Here is a 24,761-nt window from a genome sequence, read left to right as displayed (position 1 = left end):
AGCCAGTTGGCCTCTATGGGAAGCAGGACTATCCTAATGTTCTGCTTGGGAGAAAGCATCCCAGCATACAAAACTGGATTATAACGAGTTGGATCACAGGCTCATCTGGCTGAATATTGTCTTCAGTGACTGGGAGAGGGTCTGAAGTATCTTAGGCAAGAGCTTTCCGCCAACCTCCCTGGAGATGGTGGGAATTAAACCTGGGAACATTAGCATGAAAAGCATGTGCCTTGCCACGGAGTTATCGCCCTTCCTTTAATAGAGTTTCCCCACCACCACCATTTTTTTTATCTTAGGAACCACTTGAAAGCATACTACAGAGCACCAGAACTCCATGGACTACAACTTAATAATAACTGTAGGACTGGCTACAAATTGGCCTGGTTCTCACACAGAGAAATGCAAACTATGGCTTCCAGGAACCACACAAATGTGTGGGCTCCTGGAGAGAAGCTTACAGCCTCTTTGCTTCTCTTTGCCTCTTCTCCCTGGACCTTTTTTTTGCCCCTGCATCACACTGAGCTAAGCCAAAGTTTGGTTTAGTATGTCATCCGAACCCAGGACTCATGGTTAAGCTGTTGCCTTGTAGCCAAAAGCAACTGTAGCCAAAAGCAACCCTTTCTGTGAGCCTGCACTTTTATATAGTCCTGGTAAGCTTATCCTGGTAAGCCCAGCCACCATAAGCCCACCAACAGGGAGGGTTTTGGGTGGAAAAGCAGAGAAAGATGGAGGCGATTGTTCACCCTTTGCCTTGTCCAGTGTTTCTCCACTGCAAATTTCATCATGCAGGGTTTGAAATGTAAGATTGCAGCTGAGGAACAGGCCAGCACCCCTCTCACCCCACTGCTTTTCTTGTTAAAAAACAAACGAACCCTTCCCTCCTACAAAAAAGTAGAAGAAGCCTCAGAGCTCTACTGTTCTGTGCTTGCATGAGCCATCACACAATTTCTCTTGCGATAACAATGCAGAGGTGGAGTTTATAATGTTACTCTTCACAAATTCTGTTCCACCTGTTCCTCACATCTGTGAATAAATCTAAATGTAGGCAGAAAAACAGTCTGGATGTTTATTTTTAAAAGTGTTAATGATCTTTTCGTAGAGCCTCTATAGGGACTTAGTAACAGATTGGTTAAGTCCTGGCCTGCTGTAACCTGCCCTCTGTATTCTAAAAGTGAGATGTCTTCTCAGAATATTGCTTTGTTTGTGGAAGAGTAAATTGCTGAGATGTGTGTGTTTTGTGCATGTGTGTACATGCACAAAATAAATTTCAGCCAATGGAATTCAATATGATAAAATAGAGGTCTGATTGATGCTCAACTTTTCCATAATTAAGGTCCATCATATCTTTTATTATTATTTAATTATATGACAGCTATTATTTAACTATTATATTTAATCACCAGGCATCCCCCTCCAGATGTTTTGGCCTACAACTCCCATGATCCCTAGCTAACAGGACCAGTGGTCAGGGATGATGGGAATTGTAGTCCAAAACATCTGGAGGGCCAAAGTTTGGGATGCCTGTTTAATTACTGTTGAATAATATTGAATCTTATTGAATATTAATGTAGTTATATAAACAGTAAACAAACATAGATACATATATAATCAAGCTTCCTAAATTAGTATTAGGAACATCTGTAATGATCAATAAACGTTAACCAAACAATATTACAAACAAGGCTGATATTACATATAATAAAGGAAAAGAGTTACTAGTTATTGTTTGACATTTCATGTTGCATTTACTGGAACTTCTTTTGTAGCCGTGAGAGTAGGGAAATCAAATGATAGAAACCCAGATAGATGAGATGGGTCCTTGTAGGGCAAGGAATGACTGCACAAGCTTCTTAGGATTCCAAACACTTTCGGCGAAGTAATCAAGGGATGCAGGTTAGTTAGATCTGACATAAGCTGCTCTGCCCTGTGTTTTTCTGAGGGTCTTTCAATTTACACTTCTCTGTGCAAGTCAAGTTGCTGCAGCCACCTCACAGGGGATTTGCTTGTGTCTTCTTGCAGGCCTGTCACAGACACCAGTGAAGAAGTGGAAGATGAGAACCATCTGGGCAAGCCAATTGCCCCAAGAAATTGCTGTCCCCCACCAGGCATCAGCGTCCTTGAGAAGCTCGTCAAGACATGCCCGGTTTGGCTTCAGTTGAGTATCAGCCAGGAAAAGGCTGTCCAAATACTCTGCAAGGAGCCCATAGGGGTATGTCTACACTTTCTCTGAAGAATACTGTTTCGTGGTCCTTGAGGGACATGACATGCAGGCTTAGATCAGGGGAAGCCAATGTGCTATACCCCAAACATTGTTGAACTCCAACTCCCATCAGCCCCAGCCAGTATGTTCAATGGCCAGGAGTGATGGAAGCTGGGATCTAACAACATCTGAAGGGCAACAGATTTCCTGCCCCCAAACAAGATTCTGTTTTCTTAGTGTGTTTTGCAGCTTTGTTCCTCTTCCCACTGATTTCACTATTTTAGACTGTTATCGGACATTTTGTGGGACAGTGCATTTTAGCAAGTTTATAATGCATTTTAGCAAGTTATTCTTACCAATGCATTCATTTTTATTTATACTTTTCCTTAATATATGCATTCTGTACACCCTCCTCCTCCTCCTCCTCCTCCTCCTTCTTCTTCTTCGAAAACTGCACCGCAAAATTTGGAGATGTGGGAATTTAGAGGGACAGCTGCTTTTCAATTTGTGGATTGTTTCAGGAAGTGCTGATTAGGTAGGTTCCCATTAAAATGCAAACAAAACCAAATTTCTCCCCCATCTGTGTTCTGATTATAGTTTGGTGGCCTTTCCTTTGGCAGCAGAAAAATGTATTTAAATGATAGCCATCTATCCAACCTGGTGTTGTTTGGCTCCAGGACTTGACAGTCAGAAATATATGCTGCTTCTCAACATAAGAGATTTTGTTTAATTATTATGGCTACTAGCAATGGGTCTGAGAGCATTGACAAGCATATGAATCAGAGTGATCTGGTAAACATGTACTTGCCTTCTAAAAACCTTTTGACAACTGCTCCTCAGCAATTATAGCAGTAACAGGATAAGAGGTCAAGCCACCTTGTAGATCGATGCATTGACAGTTTTCACAATGGAAGGAAGGAAGCAGTGGAGTCCCCAAGGGTGTGAATTTGGATCCAATGCTATTTAAGTTTCTCAAAAATGACCTGGAATCTGGGGTGAGTAGAAGGATAGCCAGCTCTGCAGGTGACACCAAATTATTCCAGATTATGAACTAACTGAAGAACTCAGGAAGGATCTTTCCACAATGGGTGGAATGGCAAACACAATGGCAAAACAGATTCAGTATAATTAAGTACAGAAGGTTGGGCATGGGTCTTAATTGACTTCAAATACCAAGAAAAGAGGTGTTGGAGCTGTGGTAGACACGTACCTGAAACTGGGGTTGCCATATTTCAAAAAGCACCCTGAAAGTTGTTGAGCTTTTTTTTATGAAGACCCCAAAATTGTTGGACTTCTTTTAGGAAAATGCCCCCATGTTTTGATTGACTTGGACAAAGCACCACATTCCCACCCCACCCCACCCCAAACGTCGATTCTGCCTTTGAAATCCCGGTAATGTCCAGGAAATTCTGGACATATGGCAGAGCCCTACTGAAACCATCAACTTTGATGTGGAGAGGCAGTGAAAGAAAGACTAATTCTATGATTCTATGGCATTAGGAAAGAGACTGAGGATAAGACAGCTAGTACCATCATGCCAATATATAAATCAGTGATGGCGCCTTTATTTGGTGTATTGTGTATATAGCATGGGTGGAGAGACTTTGGCCCTGTGGCCCTCTAGGTGCTGTGGGACTCTGACTCTCATCAGCCTGACCTAGCAATGCCAGTGGTCAAGAGTGATGGGAGATCTGGTTCAGTAACATCTGGGGGGCCCCAGTTTTCCCTGTATCCTGATACAGTATATAGTCTGGTTTCCTGTTTTCAAAAAAGGACATCATAGCCAGTGGAGGCACATGCATAAAATGTGCATGTGTTAATTTATCACTTAAGATGCATAGCCTGACTCTCACAGTGAGTAAAAGGCGTGTTCGTTTTTTAGTTTTAAAAGTGATGAAAATGGGGAAGGGATCCAGGAACCAAGGCCCCCAAAACCCAGGCCCATCCCTTAACAGCATTCCTAATCAGAGTCCATTCTAAAAAAAGAAGAAGAAGAAAGGCATATTGTAGAGCTGGCAAAGGTGCAGAAAAGCGTAATCAACATGATCAATGGGCTGGGGCAACACCCTATGAAGAAAGATGACAACACTGAGAGCTTTTTAATTGAAAAAGATGAGTTGGAGGCACATGACAGCCATTTCTAACATGGTACTGTACATAGTGTGGAGAAAACAGATACTGTTCTTTTTCTCAGTCTCTCAAAATACTAGACCCTGGGGTTATACAATGAAGCTGAGTATTGGGAGATCCAAGACGGTGTCTTCACACCATGCATAAACTGTGTATTTTTCTGACGTATGATGTAGTAATGGCCACCCACTGGGATGGCTTTGAAAGAGGATTAGAGAAATTAGTGGAGGGTAAGGCTATGAATGGCATTTTACCTATAGGATCGGTAATAGCATGTATCTGAATATCAGTTGCTGAGAGAGGGCTATTGGGCTCAGATTCTTTTTGCAGGCTTCCTATAAGCATCTGGTTGGCTGCTATGGGAACCGAACGTTGGTCTACTCTAAACCTTTGGTCTGGTCCATCAGGGACCTTTTATGTTCTAAAATAAAAGGCACATAAATCTTGACCCAGTTCTGATATGATGACTACTGAACAGATCATACTTGAATGACCCCTTTTTGTTGTTGTTGGATGAAATAATTTCACACACCCTTTTTTCTCTGTTTAGATATTCATGGTTCGGAAAGATGAGAACCTGAAAAATCTGCTTCTCTCAGTTCATTTTCCAGCTCTGGTGGAGGCTTCTGACATTTCAGAATACAGGATTAAAGAAGAAAAATCATGTAAGTTTATTCCTGAGTTTTGAAACTTATCTCTCCACCAAACTATTTTGCACCCTGTCCACGGTATATCTGCACCTAGATCTTTTTCAATGCAAATGTGTGGGTCTCTTCATTAAGATTCAGGACAGACCAAAGAAAGTGCTTCTTCACAAAGTGCATAGGTAAACTATGGAATGCACTCCCACAAAAAGTAGGGGTGGCCACCAACTTGGATGGCTTTAAAGTAGGGATTAGACAGATTCGCTGAACCTAAGGCTCTCAGTGGCTAGTAACCCTGATGGTTATGTTCTACCTTCACTGTCCAGAGGCAGCATGATTATGGATGCCAATTGCTGGAAACCACAGGTGTCCAACCACTGCATTGAATGCCTCCTGCCAAGGAGAGCCCAAGCCTTAGTAAACAGTTTCCCTGTGATTTTTCCATTCTCTTACCATTGTCTCATAAACACATTTCGTAGCAGTGTCTTCTCAAAACACTGGTTATCTTCACCAAATATGTTATGGCTCCACCACCTGCTGGGCTTCCTGTTGATGACCTCATTGGCCTCGCATTAAAGACGAGTGTTCCTCCCCATCCTTTTTATCTACCCAGTTGCCAAGATTCCACACTGGCTGTTTCCTTTGCCTCAGTGAGAGTCCCTTTGAGCCACAAACAACTTTTCTTTTCTTTTGTTAAAAAAAGACTTTATTTCAAATTTTTAAAATATACAGCAAAAGAAGAAACAAACTTAAATGATGGTAAAATCAATCATATACATAAATACAATCCCCTTTACCCACCCTTTCCCTCCCCCCCTATACTTCCCTCCGCACTCTTTCGACTTCCTTTTCCATTCTTATATTCACTCGTGCATTTATTTCCAATACAATTCTACTTTACTGTTAAAATTACTAATTAATTATATTTTTGTTTTTATTTCCCTTCATATCCCCTAGTCTACACATATTAACATATCTTCTTTCGAACAATGTTTTCTCATATACTCATCATAACTTTCCCACTCTTTTCTTAATTTCTGCTTCGACTGATTCCTTACAGCTGCTGTTAATCTTGCCATCAGAAGATACTCGCTCAATTTATTAATCCATTCTTCCACTGATGGTATCCTAGCAGATTTCCAATTTGCTGCTATTAGCATTCTTGCTGCTGTACTTGCATATAGGAATACTTTTATATTTTCTTTGGGGATTTCCTCATTTAACAAACCTAATAGATACATTTCTGGTTTTTTTGATATTGACCATTTCATCATTTTTTTCATTTCTTCATGTATAATATTCCAAAATTTTGCTATCTCCTCGCATTTCCACCATATGTGAATAAAAGTTCCCGGTTCTTTACTGCATCTCCAACACAAATTGGATTTGATTTTATAAAACTTCGCTAGTTTCACAGGTGTTAAATACCATCTATAGTAAATTTTCAAAAAAAATTCTTTTAGATTGTTAGCAGCTGTAAATTTAATGTCCTGACCCCACAATTTATCCCATTGTTCGATAGTAATTGTGTGGCCAAGATCTTTTGACCATTTTATCATTGCCTCTTTCGTACTCTCTTCCATAAGATCCCAATTCAAGAGTAAGCTATATGTTTTGGATAATACTTTCTTTTTATTTTGGATGACTTCTATTTCAAATTTAGTACTTTCTTTTGCAAATCCTAATTTTTTATCTTTTTGGAAAACACTGGTTAACTGTATATATGCACTGGGCGTTTGAGTTGGAATTATCATTTTGCAAGGCAGCCATATGATGATGTCATCCATTCTTGTTCCTTCACAATGCTTTTTTTTGTATTTCTTTTCTTACTGCAGAAAACTGAAGGCCCCCCTCAAACTGTTGTTGTTGTTGCTGCTGTTGTTAGCAGGTGTAGTCTGCAACATGCCAGTAATACTACATTAGTGGTGGACAACAAGTGACCCTCTGGAGGTTGTTGGTCTCCAGCTCCCATCAGCCCCTGTCAGCATGGCCAGTAATCAAGTCTGATGGGAGTTGGGAGTACAACAGCCTCTGGAGGGGCACAGGTTTCCTGTTCCTGTTCCTTCTTGGCATTCACATGAATTAGATGGCCTTCCTGTCTTCCTTGTCCTCAAGTATCTAGTTTGTGGAGTTATACTGTCCTTGCAGAGTCTAGTTTACCTATCATGGCTAATGTAATGACCTATCCTCAGTGATTTTGTCTGATCCTTTTCCACAGCTGTAGAAGATAATGGTCATCACCATGTCTTGAGGTCATGAATTAAACATTGGAATTGCTTTGCTGGGTCAGAGAAATGTCCAAAATAAAATGTTAATGAAAGAGCCAAAGTTCGAATCAGGGACGGTGAGGAAAGGAGGACATCTGGTGTGGGGGGGCTTCAATGTGACACCACAGCCAGGCCAACAAGACAGTCCAGACAGGAGTTGGAGTGCATGAGGGCCACACCATTAAGTACACCACAGCTGCTGGGTGAAACACAACACCTTGAAGCTTTAAAGGCATATCTCATTGGGGAGGATATGGAGGAGAGGGATGGCAGACAAGGATGGAAGGAGAGCAAGGAAAGCGCAAGGACGGACTTCACTAAAGGAGGGGAGGAAGGGAAGAAAAGAAGGATGTTGCCCTACCTCGGTGATGTCTGAGGAACTAGGGTAGGAAGAGAAAAGGGGAAGAAAGAGGGAAGGGTCTAAGGCTGTTAGGCCCAGTGGTGAACCGGGAGAGGAGGAAGTATAGAACATGTGGAAACTGTATCTTTACAAATAGAGATGCTTAGATGTAGCAGGCATCTCTGAAGATAAGTGACCATCTGGAGCTCCAAGGGTCCTTGTAACCTTAAGCAGGGCATCCTTGATAAACTGTACAAAACTACGCCAGCTGGATGATCTGCTTGCTTATATGGGGAGAAGGCATTTTACTTATGTGATTTTTGAAGTGGGATGTGTGCCCCTCCTTAATTACACTACTGGCAGTTTTCCAACATAGACCTTCTAGTTACTTAAGCCACCACCACATGCCAGCCTTCACAGTTCCTGCTGATAAAGTTATTAAGTGAATTCAGATGCTAATGGCTACCCTGGAGTACCACAGACTTCAAAATACAATGCCTTGTGCTGCAAGCAGCCTGGCACGCAATGGCCCTCTTGCTGATGAAATTTCTCCAGCAGAATGTTCTCAGAAATGCCATTCACAGGGGTAATGAGTTGTGCCAAAGAGAGGTCAAACGCTTTAAACGCATATATACTTTTCACAGTAGTTAACCATCTGAACTTCACAGCCTCCCGCATCCCCTCCCTGAAAAATAAAATAAAATAAAATGAGAGTTACGTTTTACCCTGATGCCCCCTGGAGAGCTCGAGCTCATTTTCTGATAAGCAGCATTGCAAGCTGGTGGTGTTTGCCTCGCTGCTGCTGCTTTTGGAAAGGTTAAAAAGAAGCAGCAAGCAACCAGCGTGCATACATTTCTTTGAATATCTGGCACTGCAAACTGCTCAAGCCACAGAAGTGCTTGGGGAATATTCATGGGCTTTATGGCATATCATGATTCAGAGTGTGTTAAATTAGCTTGAACAATTGAGGAGCTATGAAACTATCTCGAGTGGCATCCATGCATTATTCATACGGAAGCTAATGAGGGAATTGAAGGGGATAACTAGGCAAAAGGTAGCTTTATTCTTTTGACTGGAGAGACCATTTTGCTCTGGCTTAATTCTGCATCAGTTTGGAAACTCCTGGGAGTTTGCTGTTGTTTGTGGCAGGTGTCATTTAGCCCACAGATACTGTGCACTTTGAAATCTTCCGTTCCACGGCAAAAGATTTAATGAAATGTTGCATAAACTAATTGCAACACAATGCCAGTAATAGAATTGCCCCTTGGGGTTGTTTGTTACATATGTATTCCATGCTTCCCTCCTGCTGCTTCTCCAAAGAGCTCTGCACCGTTCGTACATATTTATTTGCCATGTTTTATGTACCTTCTTTCTGCTGATGAGCTCGAGGCACTTCACAGTTAAAATAATGGATTATAATTGATGACATATGTGCTATCCCAAGACACCGCCTCCTGTGAGTCAAGGCTCAAGGTATATAGTACCAAAGGCTGGCCAAGGTATTTTGGCACCTAAGGCAGGAAACTCCACAAGTGCCCCCCTCTGGAAGCAAAAACACAGCAATAATTAAATAATGCAACAATTTGCTACCCTTTCACGGCACCCCAAGCCAGCTGTCTGTAAACAGCAGCCTCACCCAACCAGTGACAGGGTGGGTCTCAAGGAGAAGAAGCAAATTTGGTTGCCTTGGCTACAGATGATGTATTATTCTTATTTTTTGTGTGGGGGCTGTTCTGTACCACAGTATTAATTTTATTATCACTGTCAAACTGTTAATTACTGGATTTTATGTATTTTAATGATCTGGTCTTTCACGTAGTGTATCGGAAACCGCTTTGTATTCAGTATATAACGAAAAGTGGTATACAAATAAACAAAGAAATATAGAAATTAAATTTCCAGGAGGGCAGGAGCCAAATAGCAACAGGTCCTAGCCAGGCTAATGGAGGAAGCCTTGTTGCCTATAACCGTTCACCTTCGCTGCAACTGGGTGAAATGGGTGCAGATGGAGACAGTTGTGGAGGCCCAGAGCTAAATGGTACTGGATACTGAGCAGATTGATGCCTCACCCCCAGATCATCGACTTTGCCAACCTACCTCTTCCTTTGATTCAGCTAGATGAAAAGGCTGCTGAAGGAGGCGGTTTTGGTAAAGGAGGAATCAAATGCCTTTGGTCCCAGCTAGACTAAATGAATGGTTGCAGAGTGAGTTCCTAAGTAGTATCCTGTCCCCATCAATACTACCTTCTGACCAGTGACAGCAAAGAGTTAAGTAGCATGGAGAAGTGGCAGGAAGACAACATTTGATTTCCAAATTCGATCCCATTCAGTGTACTGAAGATGTCACCACAGACATGCAGGACGATCCTTGGAGCGTCTGAGATGTTGCATTCCGGTCATGGTGACTCATTCTATTTTTAGCTCAAGTATCTCTGTCCGTTCTCCATATTTAGTAACTTTGACCGCAGCACACCAGAGCAAACTCAGGGTCGTGCCTCTGACTTCCTTCCTCATTCAGGGTAAGTTGCCCACCTTGTTGTATCTACTCGTGAATTATCTGTATAACTTTTTTTTAAAACAAGAAGAGAAATTCTCTCTCATATATTTTTTCTAAGAAGACAATAATATTGGTAGTGCCTGCATGCCAGGGCAGTCTGATAGACTTCCTGCAGTTTAAATCATTATTAAAAAATAAAAAAGTAACTTTGCTTTAGCAAAGTTAATTGGCTTCAGACTAACTGTACACGTGGATTAAACACGGAGACAAAGGATTTAACTGAGCTAAAGCATGATTCCTTCCATTGACCTTGGGATGGATTCTCAAACAAATGTTAAGGTCAGAACTATTCACTAGTGTAAACAAAGGGAGAGGAGAGCGAAGTTTTATAACGGGAAATGTGCCTGTTTAGACTGAAGTAGCTTTCAAAAGAAGCATTCCTATTAATGGTTTGTAGCAGCACAGACTCAAAGTAGTGCTGTTGAGGGCCAAATCCTGTAATTTTCTCATTTTCCCAGTCTTCAGTTCAGTTCTCCACATTTCCACATCAGTTTGTGCTTTTTAAAAAACTTCATGAAGATTCATCAGCATTTTAGTGTCAATTTCCCTTATCTACACATTTTTCTACACATTTTGCAATTCCCCATAATAAACCCAGTTTTGTAAACCTTTTTAAAAAGTCTGCATGCCGCATCATCATATGATTAAGACAAGTGTGAATTTCAAAGGGAAGAATCCAGAGTAGCATTAACCCCCTCATTGTGTGTGTACAAGGATTTATGCTTACACAACTAAATTCCCTCTTCCCACCTAGCACCCATCCCTAAATCTGTTCTGAGGTTTTCCGCAACCCTCTGAAGCAGATTGGTGGAGGGTGTAGAGCTCATGGAGGGATAAGAGAGGGATAGAAATTCTACTGCACAAAAAGACATCCTTGCTATTTGAACAGCGCTGATAGGTTAGCTGCATTTCGGTTCACACATTGTTTTAGGAAGTGCAGATTAGGTCCATGTGACACATAGAGCTTTGTTGTCCTCCAACATCTCACTGCTGCCCCCCACAACATCATCAGATACCTGAGTGCCCCCCCCACATTATTTCCATTGGTTGGGTTGGCCTGGCGGGCAGGGGGAGTTTGTTTGTTTTATTCAAAGTATAATAGGGATTTTCCATACTGTCCTGAAAATGTCAGAGTTGATAGGAACTCTGCCCCGGGTTATTTAAAAGAAAACTTGAAGCAGTTCTTGAGGCAGCCAGAAAACACAAAGCGGTTTCCATTTTAAACTTTAATCACTTTCTCTAAGGTGAAACTTCCTGAGGAAAGGAAAGAAAATCTCCCTCTTGTAAGTAGGCACAACCTCCTTCTTTCTGTTCTGCTTTCTTTGGAACAAAAGGCCTTGCCTTGCCTTGTGCCCAAGTAGTGTAGGTGTTTCTCAGAATTCACATATTATTGATGAGGAAATATGTGGACATCGAAGCAGCGCAATATCTTTTGGCAGGACCAACTTAACCACCAGAAATAGCAAGCAAGCTTGTGAGTTCTCCAGAATTTTTCTTCAGGTTGGAAGTTAAGTACTGTACTGTAGAAGAAAAAAATAGCTGGCAGGCTTACCTGAGAGCAACAGGTGGCAGTGAAAACAGGTGTACTTTGCACCAGCATCTCTCTGGGGCCTTGTGGGAGTTAAAAAGGTCACTCCTACCATTGAAAAATTATTTAAATGGGTGGGCCCACGGCAGGTATAATAATAATAATAATAATAATAATAATAATAATAATAATAATAAATTTATACCCTGCCCATCTGGCTAGGTTTCCCCAGCCACTCTGGGCGGCTTCCAACAAAATATTAAAATACAGTGGTCTGTTAAACATTAAAAGCTTCCCTAAATAGATGTCTTCACCAGTAGACCTCAGCAGTAGAGTGTGCCTTAGGGCAGAAGCAGTTTGACACATGGGGTGGAGCTGCTACACTAGCTACCTGGCAGGTGGGTCACTGTTGCTTACTGGGGGGGGGAAGGGGCAGGGTGATGCAAATGCACTGGCAGAAGGCCTAGATTGGCTGGCTGCCCTGCCACCCAGGGGTTCCAGCTATAGGGGTGGAAGGGGCTTCAGCTCCCTCAATATTTGTAGGCAGGGGGGTGAGCCCCCCAATATTAAGGGGGGCACCACTCCACACCACCTCCAGTGAGAACTGGCGCGCTGGGTGGGGGCAGGAGGTGTGGAGAGCGCTTTTCACTCTCCACACTGCGATCACCTCAAAGGGACGCCCACATGTCCCAGCAGGCCTGGCCAGGCTGGGGGGAGGATCGCGCATGAGATGCATGCATGACAGGCCCCTCAATATTGGGCCCATCTTGGCGCGCCTGCTGCCACCTCACACCTCCTGCTCTTGGTGAGCTATAGGGACCCAGCTGACTGGAAGCTGGCATACAGCTCTCTCCCTCCCAGCAAGCTGCTTCTGCCTGAAGGTGCCATGTGTTGATGTCAAGGCTGAGAGATTTTCACCAGTCTCCCACCCCCTCAGCTAACTTGAAGGGTGATAGTGATGCAGCAATAAAACTGCTCACATTTGCAAAGCTAAGCAGAGTCCAGTATGGTTTCAAATTGGTTGGGGGACTGCCTGTTGAGATTCTTGCATTGCAGAGGGCTGAACAAGAAGACACACATCCCCATAGGCCAACTTTGACAAGTGGGTGGGGCTACCCAGGTGCCAATCATTCAATGTAAGGATGATATTAGGTCACTGGTAGGGCACCTGATAGGTGGGCAGTCCCGTCCACCTGTCAAACTTGACTCACAGGGATTCCCCTGCCATCTAAGGGCCAACTCCCATCTCTTGTGGGGGCGCAATTAGTGCCAGCGCCTCTGTCAAGAGTTTGGGTGTAACCTTTGACGCCTCCTGTGACGTTTTTACGCTGTTTGTTATACAGTGGTACCTCTACTTACGAATTTAATGTGTTCCGAAGCACATTCGTAAGTAGAAAAAAATTGTAAGTCAAATCCCATAGGAATGCATTGGGAGAAAAAATTAGTAAGTCGAAGCAACCCTATCTAAAAATTCGTAAGTAGAAAAAATCCTATCTAAACCGCATCCAAAATGGCAGACGGAGCTCCATTCGTAAGTAGAAACATTCGTAAGTAGAGTTATCTGTAAGTAGAGGTACCACTGTAGCTTTATCAACCCAACCCATCAAGGGTTAACGCAGACTCTGTGTTGACTGACTGGACATTCCATGAGGAAAGGGGAATGGTTGAATGTTTAAAGAGAAGGGACAGCCATTTTGTCAGTTGAGAGGGTGCTGGGGAGCGGGAGTGTGAGTGTGAGGGTGGTTGTAAAGAAGATCTAGGAGAGTAGGTTTAGGTTAGGTAGTCGTTAGGTTATCTAGTACATGAGTAAAAAAGTTATTACCATTGAAACTAAGCTTGTACAACAGGAATACCTTAAAGCAGGGGAGGCCAACTCTGAAGAGACTGCGATCTACTCACAGAGTTAAAAACTGGCAGTGATCTACCCCCTTTTGGGGGGTTCAGGTCAAAGTTGTTAAACTTTTTTTAGGGAGGAGGAAGGCCCATTTTTTAGGGGTTCAGGTCAGAGTTGTTGAGCTTTTCTGAGGTGGGAGGAAAGCCCTCTTTTTGGGAGGTGAAGGGCTAAAATGTTGAGCATTTTTTAGGGGAGCCAAAGTTGTTGAGCTTCTTTTGGGGGGGAGCCAATGATCTACCAGTGATCTACCACAGGTGGCCAGTGATCTACCGGTAGATCACGATCTACCTGTTGGACGTGCCTGCCTTAAAGCAACCATTACGTTCTTGAGAAATAAAATTTCCAGTGTTAAAGTGCCAATCAGAAAATCGTCTGTGTTATTTTCCAGCCTAGGTACATGAAACTCATTCATGAGGACACCCATTAAAAAGACAACATTTCCTTCAAGAGTGGAACTGTTAGTTTGTATCTTTGGGGTGCACCAAGAGGGCAAGCCAGGCAGACAGACCCAGGGTGTCATAAAGTTACCTCAGGGAAGGGGCAAGCTTTTACAGAAAGGGATTCTTAGAGGCAGATACTGTGGACAAAAGGGATAGTCTCGGATACAGCCCTTAACCTTAATAGGTACCTGGCCACGGTTGTGTTGGAAGAGGACTCTCTTTTGTATAAAAGAAGAGGAAATAGAATAAAACCCTCAAGTGCATGAGGGAATACAGAAAGGCTAAGGGGGAGCAATAGGGGGGGGGGGAGGCTCGGTTTTCCCCAGACCATCCCTGTTACTTCTTTTAATAAGTGAGAGGTAGAATAAATAAGACGGAAGCAAGGGTCCTTCGTCGCACCTCCCTTTCTATAGAGGTGCAGGTTGCAGCCACAGCTAAGGTGGCATTTTTTCATCTCCGCCACATCAAGCAGTTGGTCCCTTACCTTTCTTGCTCTGATCTGGCCACAGTGATCCATGCGACGCTCACCTCCAGGCTTGATTATTGTAACTCGCTTTATGTGGGGCTACCCTTGAAGCTGAGGCTCCAATACTTTGGCCACCTCATGAGAAGAGAAGAATCCTTGGAAAAGACCCTGATGTTGGGAAAGATTGAGGGCACTAGGAGAAGGGGACGACAGAGGACGAGATGGTTGGACAGTGTTCTCGAAGCTACGAACATGAGTTTGACCAAACTACGGGAGGCAGTGCAAGACAGGAGTGCCTGGCGTGCTATGGTCCATGGGGTCACGAAGAGTCGGACACGACTAAACGACTAAACAACAACAACAACCCTTGAAGCTGACCCAGAAACTCCAGCGGGTGCAGAATGCTGCGGTGAGGCTCCTTGGGAGCACCATGGGACCACATTCATCCAGTGCTTTACCAGCTGCACTGGCTCCCGGTGGAGTACAGGATCAGATTTAAGGTTCTGGTTTTGACCTTTAAAGCCCTATGCGGCTTAGGACCCTCGTACCTACGGGACCGCCTCTCCTGGTATGCCCCGTGGAGGACCTTAAGGTCCACAAATAACAACATTTTGGAGATCCCGAGCCATAAGGTGGTCAGATTGGTCTCAACTAGGGCCAGGGCCTTTTGAATACTGGCCCTGACTTAGTGGAACGCTCTCTCACAGGAGACGAGGGCCCTGCGGGATTTGACATCTTTCCACAGGGCCTGCAAGATGGAGCTGTTCCACCTGGCCTTTGGGCTGGACTCAGTCTGACCCCTATGTTTTCCTCCCTTATGGTTTTGATTTGGGCTACTTTAAAATGAGGCTGCATTTTTAAATTTAAATTGTATTTTAACCCGTATTTTAATTAATTGTTTTTCTTTCTTTTATGTTTTATTGTAATTTTACTGGTGTTAGCCGCCCTGAGCCCAGTTTTGACTGGGGAGGGCGGGGTATAAATAAAAATTTATTATTATTATTAAGGTTTTACTTCATACTTTTCGTCTTGCGTCTGTGAATTGGTTAACCTTTAAGGTGCCTCAAGACTATTTTACTTGTTCTTGTTGATGTTAACATTTATATAACCACCCATCAGTAATATCTTCTAGATACTTTCCAGCAGACATTTGCAAACTGCATGCCCGCCGCCTGCCCCCCGCACACACACACACCAGTGAGGGGAACAGGAAACAAAAACTGAACTATGCATGCTAAATCATTTTCTACTAATAATTAAGCTGATATCCAGGAAAGAAGTTTTAAAACACACACTCAAAAAGTCCCTCCTGTAGTTAGTTAGTTAGTTAGTTAGTTAATCAATAAATAATATTTAGAGGTGGTCATTTTGCTGCTCCTATTGCATATAATACCTTGCCATTGAAGTCATTGTCCAGGACATTAATATTTCTCAGGCTTAAAAAAAGATATGAAGGGCATTTTTTACACATATGAAACTAAAAGCACTTTCTAGCCCCTCTTGTACTATTTGTGCCCATCTGCAAATGTTCTTAATGTCAGGTGGAAAGTGGAAGAGAGCTATTTATAAATCCAATCTACATTCTAGCCAGTGCCTGAATTTTACATTTGCATGGCAAAAGCCACTTTGTGTGTGTGAAAACACCCTGGCGGGGATCTCATGTAGCTGGTGTGAAGACGGTCTGTTTTACTTTTTGTTTTGAAAGTATATTGTGTTCATGAAAGGGAATTTGATTGAATTGACCTATGCAAGGAAGTTGTAATGTGTTAGATAGAGTGGAGGGCAGGAGGAGAGGGAGATAATGAAAGAGAGAGGGGAGCAATGGATGCAACTACTATATTGCTTTGCTTATTATGAGATAAAACTGGTGCCCTTGGGCAACCAAAATGATTGAGGGACTGCAGCAAGCTCCTCCACTTTGAGAAAGGTTGACTCAGTTGCTGTACCTGATCACCTGTTTATCACCTGTTAGTTCTTTAATTCAGCAGTCATATAAAATGCAGATGTGAGCAAGTTAAATTGTTTGCCGGTATGAAGGTGCATTTTGGGGAGAAGCTTCTCCCATTGATTTCTTCCTCTTATGCAGGTGTACTCAGCATAGATCCTTTACCTATAGAAAGATGGCAATGCTATGCCTGCAGCTTGGAGACTCCGACAATGTCTCCCTTCAGAGAAATTCATGAAAAGTACATGAAATATGTTGTGGAAACCTCGTCTCTTGGTGCTTGGTGGCTTGAGAATTAATTGCATAGCAGGAAGCTGCTTCCACAAGACCTTTTGTATGTAATACTAGGCTTGTGGAATGGTCATGACACCATACGAGAATGTTTTTAAAATGCGGCCTCTGAACTACTGGGAAAGCAGAACTGAGTCTAGGAGATGAAGAGTGAAATATTTCTTTAAATAAACTGTATATCTTTAGTTTCTTCACTGTTCCTTGCTAATTTCGCTGTACCGTATCTTATAAAAATGTATAAAATTTAGATTAACATTTTGCCATGTGAATGAGTGTTTTGCAATGCTTCCTAGTTCAAATATGAAACATTCATGTGCTCATCCCTTGAGGATCATCAGCTTCCTGATTTATACAGAAAAGTCCCTGATTTTTCCCTCTCTTGTTTCTCATCAGTACTGTATTTGGAAGGGTCCTTTCTCGTGTTTGAAGATATCTTCAAACTGATTGCATTCTACTGTGTCAGTAGGTAAGTTGGATTTATGTTTTCCGATTACGGTGCCTGTTCACATGTGGGAATGTTCAGTGGGGAGATTCTAGGACAACATAGCCCATCAAATCGGGTGATTACTTACGCATTGCCAAAAAGAAAGGATTAAAAGGGCAGCAATCAAAAAGGGCATATTTGCATAATATTTGCATCTCTTAACAGGCATCCGTGCTTTTGGCTTTGGGGACATCTTGAAGACTTATTTATCCCAACAGGTCTATGCAGTTGTTAAAAAACTTTTTGAGGAGCCATTCATTTAATGATTCTGCTGAGGTACTTCTAATGGTGTGTGTATATATATCGTTGCATACTGCCCTGATATTTTGCAAGAGGTTAGCATATAAATCTTTTATAAATAAATGTGTTTTGCAACTGAACAAAACCAGAAAACTATCACTGCATATTCACTCCCTTGTGTACGTGAATGTAAGAAGGCAAATTATGAAAGAAAGCTTCTCATTTGATCTTGTTATTGGTTATATCTGTACACCACACTGATAGCATGTTTCGGTGAACGCAGAACTGCTGCCACTCTTCCTCATAATGCTAAATAACATAGAATTATAGAATTGTAGAGTTGGAAGGGACCCCCCCCCAGGGTCATCTAGTCCAAACCTTTGCAATGCAGGAATCTCAACTAAGTCGTGTGGTGTCATTGCCCTCTGTTTCCTTGCTGTTATGCGACTTTGTTGGCAGCTGCTTGCAAGGGGTGGAAAAACTCTGAGTGACATCAGTTCCCAAGTCTCTAACTAAACATCAATGGGGAGACATAGTGTGAGCACGAGTTCCTCTTAGTTTGGACAATGTACAATTGCTCAGTGACCAAATTCCAGCAGGGGTATAGGAGGCCCTGATTTTAAAAAAATATTCAAGGGCATACAGAATGTTTTCAATTGGTTTGGCAAATTAATTTTTAACACACACTCAGTAAAAGTGACGTCCAAATTTATGTATGGATTTTCAAAAGAACAAAAGAAAGGAGGTAGGGGAAGGAGCAAGGGAAAACTGAGTCCTTCAAATAAGTAAGTGTCTTCTGAGTAAGTAAGTATTCTGGCTAGCCTTGGGAATATCTGTGGTAAGTAAAATTGCCTGTCAATGAGAGTTGTTGTTGTTGTCGTCCTCATCCTCTGTTTTTCTCGAATGACAATGGAATGTGCCTCTGGGGGTGAAGTCAAACTGCTGTGTTAGCAGCACTGAGGTGACCTCCCTGGGGCGCAAGCCTGGGTAGGATGTAAGAAGGTCCTGGGCTGCCCAGATGACAAGACCTTCCTCTTAGCCCTACTGATTGATGTGGTCCAAAGGAAAGCAGAGCAATATGCTTGGCACCAGCTTGGGTGCAGGAGTTGCTGGAAGGAGGTGTAAAGGCACCACCCAACCATCCTAGGGACTCCACCCCGGAATTGTGTAGGGTTTACTCCTTAGCTTTACCTTCTCCTGAAAGTATCCCACAGGGCAGTGGAGGTTTAGGATCAGAGTTTTCCTTCTCCTAGATGGGCTACCTTCCCAGGTTGACAAGCCCCATCTGCCCCTATGAGAGCACTTGCTAAAGAAAAGATTGTGCGGTTAATGTTAAGACTAAGGATAGGTGAATATTTCAGTTTTGACTTCTCTCAGTTTATCATTTTTCCAGTGCTCAGTTCTCCACATTTACACACCAGTTTGCCAGTTGTTGTTCTTTTAAGTCCCCCTGAAACTTGACCAGCATTTTAGTGTGGATTTCTCTCCATGTGTACCTTTTTGTATGCCATCTTGCCTAATTCAAACATTTTTGCAATGCAGTTTTTTTCCTAATATGGGGGGCCTGTTTATTGTTTCTTTCACCAATACAGGCATTTTTACTTTAAGATGTGCATTTTTGTATACATTACCTGGCTGGAGAACCACACTGCAAAAGCTGGAGAAGTGAAAATTTCAAAAGACGTCTGTGTTTGGGTTCATGAATTAGGAATATTCACCCTTAAATGAAAATTGAACTTAGTTTCTCCCTCATCCCTAGTTAAGGCCAACAGTAGCTGAAGGGGAGAGGAAAGGCCATCATGAGTTCATCTCTTAGCCATCCTGGGATCTGTCAAGGCAGGCAGTTTGCTCAGCACTCGTGCCAGTCATGTGAAAGAATGATTTCCTGCGGTGCAGAGAAACTACAAGGCAAGCGAGCTATTTGAAACTCAGCTGTTCCAAGCTGTTTTTAAAAGAATTATAATTGACTTTGGGTTAGCAATAAAAAGAGCCAGACTTCCTCTCCACCCCACCCTCGCCATCTCACAGGACCAGTACTATGAACTCTCCTGTGGGAAGGATCCCAGGAGAGAAATGCAGGTCAGCAAAGGCCACATCAGAGCCTGCTTCAGTTGGATTGCCCTCCTGTGCCATTTTACAACCAACTGACCTGCAGGACATATGCTGATGGCTTGTTCTATGTTGATCTGAGTCTCATTCGCACGAAAATTGCTCAGTGCGAATGTGTGGGCTCCCAGAGAAGAGCTTGCAGCTGCTTCACTCCTTGTAGGAGGTAAAGAAGCTATTGTCTTCTGCTTTGCCCTGTATTTATTGCATGCAGAGCTGTTTCCATTCTGCTGCAGTTCGTCTTCCACCCAAAACTATGGTATTCGACTTGCTGGGGGCTGTGGTAAAAGTACATAACTTACATAAATTAAAATGTACTTATGTACCAAAATGTAATTATGTACCGAAGTTACATTGTCATTATGTCATTTTAATGTCAAGGAAAAACATGGAATGTAATCAATTACATGTTCTCTGGGTTGATTTCCGTTCTGGACATGTGGCATATAAGCAAACAGCAAATTCAGCTCCATTTCTGTTTTCATTGGTATTCTCTGACATCCCTAACTCCTTCCTGGTTGTTTTGCTGCTGTGCCACACTGAGCTAAGCCAAAGTTTGACCTAGCTTGTTGCACAAACCTAGACTTGTAGTCTAGCTCTCTCAGGCAAACCATGAGCTGTAAGCAAGGCTCCTGGTTTTTCCAGGAGAGCAAAAACAGGAACCCGGGCCTGGCTTGTATGTCAAACTATGGCTGAATAGCCTTGGGACACAGGTGGACTTTCTTCCCCCATCCCTGCTTGAGGGCCACTTCCCACTCTATGATTGAGAATATAAACTTATTGTAAATGCATTTCCATTGAAATTATTGCAAATTATTTCGAAGTACTGCATCTGTCTAGAATAAGAAACGAAATAATGCAGAACTAACCAAGCAGCTTTTATTCCCTACCAAGCCACACACAACTTTGAATATCTTTATTCATTTCTTTTTCACTTCCTAGAGATTTGCTTCCCTCCACGCTAAAGCTGCCACAAGCGATATTGGAAGCCAATAGTGTTACAGATCTAGAAACCATCTCTAGTCTGGAGATAGGTAAGTTGTGTTGGAGACCCCTAGCAATTTCTTACCCCAAACCCTAAATAATGGGTTCATTATTTGGATATACACCTAAAGCTTCTAGTTCTATGCACAATTCCATCACATGCCAGAGTGCTCCCTTGCTTCGCCAAATTCAGCAAGAGGTAGGAGTGTTCCACAAGGCATTCCTGTTCGTCATCCCTGCTCAAGGGCCTTGCATCTCCTCTTCTCTGCCCTTGGTGAGAGGGAGGAGTGTTTTGCAAGGTGGCAGAAGCGATGGGGCAGGTAGGGTGCCGCCTCTTGTACTTCCCTTGCCTAAGGCGGGTGTTTCGCCCTGCCTCATCAGTGGGCTGTCTCTGTAGAAGCATAATGCCTCCAACCAGGGAGGCAGAGCATAGTCATCATGGTTAGTAGCAACTGATAGTCTTATCCTCTTTGTCTAATCCTCTTTTATAGCCACTTAGGTTGGCGGCCATGGAATTCCCATAGATTCACTATGGTGTGTGTGTGTGTGTGTGTGTGTGTGTGTGTGTGTGTGTGGAAAAAGTACTTTCTTTTACCTGCCCAGAATCGCCCTATGCTCATCTTCATTGCATGCCCACGAATTCTAGTCTTTTGTTTTCATCAAGATTGGTGTGATGTGGTTGAGCATAAGACATCAGCTGGAAATACTTGGTTCAAATTTAATCTGAGCCCCATTTTTGCAGATAGACTGGCCACAACATCCTATGAGACTGGCCTGCCTACAAGATTGTTGTCAGGGTTACTGAATTAACATCCAAAATGACCTTTGAGCACTTGAAATGATTTCTAGATTCATAGAAGATATACACTGTATTGTGCTTCTTAGGCTCCTTCTTAGTAAAAAATCTAATCAATTCAGGGAGGAGGTGATGGCAGATAACAAACCTAGAGTTTTCTTTTCCAAAAGGAAAGATTTCGTAATCTACAATGCTTATTTCCACTTCCCCCAGAATCATGCCTGTCTTAGAAGTAGGAATTCCCCATTTCGTTCTGACACTTCTGAGATATATGCACATGGCCCTAGGCACAAATCCTACCTCTGCAACAGTATTTGTTTAATGCTACTTTATATGCAAATGCACTTGCACAATAATTTCTGGATCTCTACTTCATGATGGGATTGAGATTTCACTTGTTTGTCAATCTGTGCCTAGACTTTGGTAGAGGGAACGAAGTCCATCTTTTGTGGGGACCCCCCCCCCAATATAAAATTACAAACTATTAAAAAATGAATGATTTAATCCAGACCAGACATAGGTGTTCAGCAGGGCAGGGAGGGAGATTTGCTTATCTGGAGAAGAGGGTACAGGTGGGTTTGAATGGGATTCCACTTCCCCGCAAGAACCAGGTTTCTAATTTTGGGGGCCCACGTGGACTTGGCCCTATCTGTGGAATCACAGAGGGGAGCCTGTGGCTAGAATTGCCCTTTATTTGCTAAGATTAGTATGCCAGCTACAACCCTATTTAGAGAGATCAAACCTTGGCTCAGTAATCCATGTTGAGGATAGACTACTGTAATGCATTCTACGTGAGGCTGCCTCACTACCAGACTTTTAGAAGACACCTGAAGGCAGCCCTTTTTAGGGAAGCTTTTAATGTTTAATAGATAATTGTATTTTAATATTCTGTTGGAAGCCGCCCAGAGTGGCTGGGGAAACCCAGCCAGATGGGTGGGGTATAAATAATTTACACTATTATTATTATTATTATTATTATTATTATTATTATTATTATTTATTAGACAGACTGGGAAACCTCTACTGGTGCAAAATGCTGTTCCTCATCTGCCAGTACACATGACAATTGGAGCACATATACACCAATACTGTTCCTTCACTTCAGGTGCATTTCCGGGCCTAATTCAAAGCACTGATTTTGACCTTTAAAGGCTTAAACAGTTTCAGACAATGTTAGCCAAATGGCCACCTACACCAATAGAGACCTATTAAGATCTGCCTCTGAGACTCTGCTCATATCCTCATGGCATGCCAAGTTGATTTGGCTGGCACAAGAGACAGGGACTTTTCTGGCATGGCCCCTGGATTCTGGAACTCCCTCCCCCACAAGCCTCAACATTGCCAGTGTTTAAATGAATCTTTTAAAAATATAAAAAATAACTCTCTTTTGACTCACATTCTCTTAAAGGTTATCTCAGAATTGGTTATTTTAGTATAGACGGTTATGCCGTTAGGGTGGCAATTTATACTGATGTTTGTAAACAGTTTTAAATGGCATAGCTTTTTTAAAGATTGTTAGCACGATTGCCATTTTATGTTAGAATTTATATACCTTCTGTTTTACAGTGTTGTAAGCCACTCTGGGTGGTGTGTGCATATAGATTGATTGATTTATAAATAAATAAATATCAACAAATGAAATTCAGAATTAGTAAAAGGCGTAACACAGGATGGTTTTGTTATGTAAATAAAACAACTCATTAACAAATATAATTTCCATCACCTTCCTGGACATCGCCACAACAAAAGTTGTCAATGGTTTCGTGTCCATTGTACAGTAAAGGTAAAGGACCCCTGGACGGTTAAGTCCAGCCAAAGACGACAATGGAGTTGTGGCGCTCATCTCACTTTCAGGCTGAGGGAGCCAGCGTTTGTCTGCAGAAAGCTTTCTGGCTCATGTGGCCAGCATGACTAAACTGCTTGACTAAACGACTAAACGACTAAACTGCATGACTAAACGAAACACCGTGACGTAAGCTAGAGCGCATGGAAACACCATTTACCTTCCCGTCGCAGTAGTACCTATCTATCTACTTGTACTGGTGTGCTTTTGAACTACTAGGTTGGCAGAAGCTGGGACAGAGCAACAGGAGCTCACTCAGTTGCGGGGATTCAAACCGCCGACCTTCTGATCAGCAAGCCCTAGGCTTTGTGGTTTAACCCACAGCACCAACCCCATAGTCGCCTTTGACTTGACTTAACCATCCAGGGGTCCTTTACCTTTCCTTTGTTATACTACCGTATACAAGATACAGGATTGGATCTAGTAAGTATTTTACACATCTCCCTTTTTAAAGTTTCCATATACAAGAAATGGAAACCTTATCCAATACATTTTCTCTGAAAATAGAACGCAAAGTAGAGCATGCAATTTCCATACTTCGTCAAACCACATTTTTCTCTAGCCTAAATGTTCTATCAATTCAGTTATAGTATACTGAGGAAGACAAAAAACTTATTCAAGGTGACATCTAAATATTGCTATTCATCAGCACTCAAAGCATAGTATTTTGTAATTTGGAAAAGTGGCGCTTTCTGTTCCATAACACAGGGGTTACTGTCTTGCAAAAGGTAACTCGGTTGATCAATGGCTATATTTCTTTAACTGGTACACAAACACACTATGTTACTCTGTGTGTGTGTGTGTGTGTGTGTGTGTGTGTGTGTGTGTGTGTGTTTGCGTGCACGTGGCTGTGGTTTTACATGACAAACCCTCCAGCTCTTATGTATAGTGGTACCTCTAGTTATGGACTCAATCTGTTCCGGGGTTCCATCCGCACCCCGAAAAGTCCGTAACTAGAGTGGCACTTCTGCGCATGTGCGAAAGCGTGATAGAGCGCTTCTGTGCATGCGCAAAGCACGCAGAACACTTCTGCGCATGCACAAAGTGCGCAGAATGCTTCTGCGCATGTGCAAAGCATGCAGAACGCTTCTGCGCATGCGCACATGGTGAAACCCGGAAGCAAACACTTCCGGGTTTGCCGCGTTCTTAACATGAAAAAACACAACCTGAAGCGGCCGTAACCCGAGGTATGACTGTATAGCATAAGCTACTCTTCGAGCTCATTCTTACCCCACTCTGAGCCAAACTATGCACAACATTAGAAACATGTCTAAGCAAGCATGTTTAATGTAGCTGCTTTTATTGTGGAGTAAGATCTGGTTTGGGCCTCCGACCTCAACCATATTCTCAGTCTGCACTGGGTTTTCTGCTTGGGGAAAAAACTCCACCCTCTTCCTTGCTGCTATTTGCCACCCCTACACCAGGTAATGTTTGCAGTAAACAGCACTTTTGGTGAAACAGCCATTTTCAGGTAATACTATTTCTTGTATATGAGGATTCGGCTTGGTTTGACCTTTTTTAATGCAGCACTATTTATCCAATACAGAAAAATGCAGATGTTCAATAAACATTATGCAATACAATTCAGTTAAAAGACTGTGTGGTGT

General features: G+C 42.6%; 1 protein-coding gene across 4 annotated transcripts in view; it reads left to right on the top strand.

The window, feature by feature from the left end:
* The window catches only part of RIN3 (Ras and Rab interactor 3), a 74,044-nt gene that overhangs the window by 21,926 nt on the left and 27,357 nt on the right, over positions 1–24,761 (top strand). For 3 of the 4 annotated variants that reach the window (XM_035107165.2, XM_035107173.2, XM_060272229.1), the window contains 4 exons: positions 2,020–2,209; positions 4,881–4,995; positions 17,095–17,167; positions 20,474–20,565. In XM_035107165.2, coding sequence (XP_034963056.1) covers positions 2,020–2,209; positions 4,881–4,995; positions 17,095–17,167; positions 20,474–20,565 — 470 coding nt within the window. Of the gene's footprint in view, positions 1–2,019; positions 2,210–4,880; positions 4,996–6,240; positions 10,100–17,094; positions 17,168–20,473; positions 20,566–24,761 lie in introns of those variants that run through there. The other variant, XM_035107199.2, reaches the window with a different exon arrangement.

This window comes from Zootoca vivipara, chromosome 1 (assembly GCF_963506605.1).
Source record: "Zootoca vivipara chromosome 1, rZooViv1.1, whole genome shotgun sequence".
Lineage (NCBI taxonomy): Eukaryota > Metazoa > Chordata > Lepidosauria > Squamata > Lacertidae > Zootoca > Zootoca vivipara.
The sequence above is the reverse complement of the archived record's forward strand: the minus strand, read 5'-3'. Positions and strand labels throughout refer to the sequence as shown.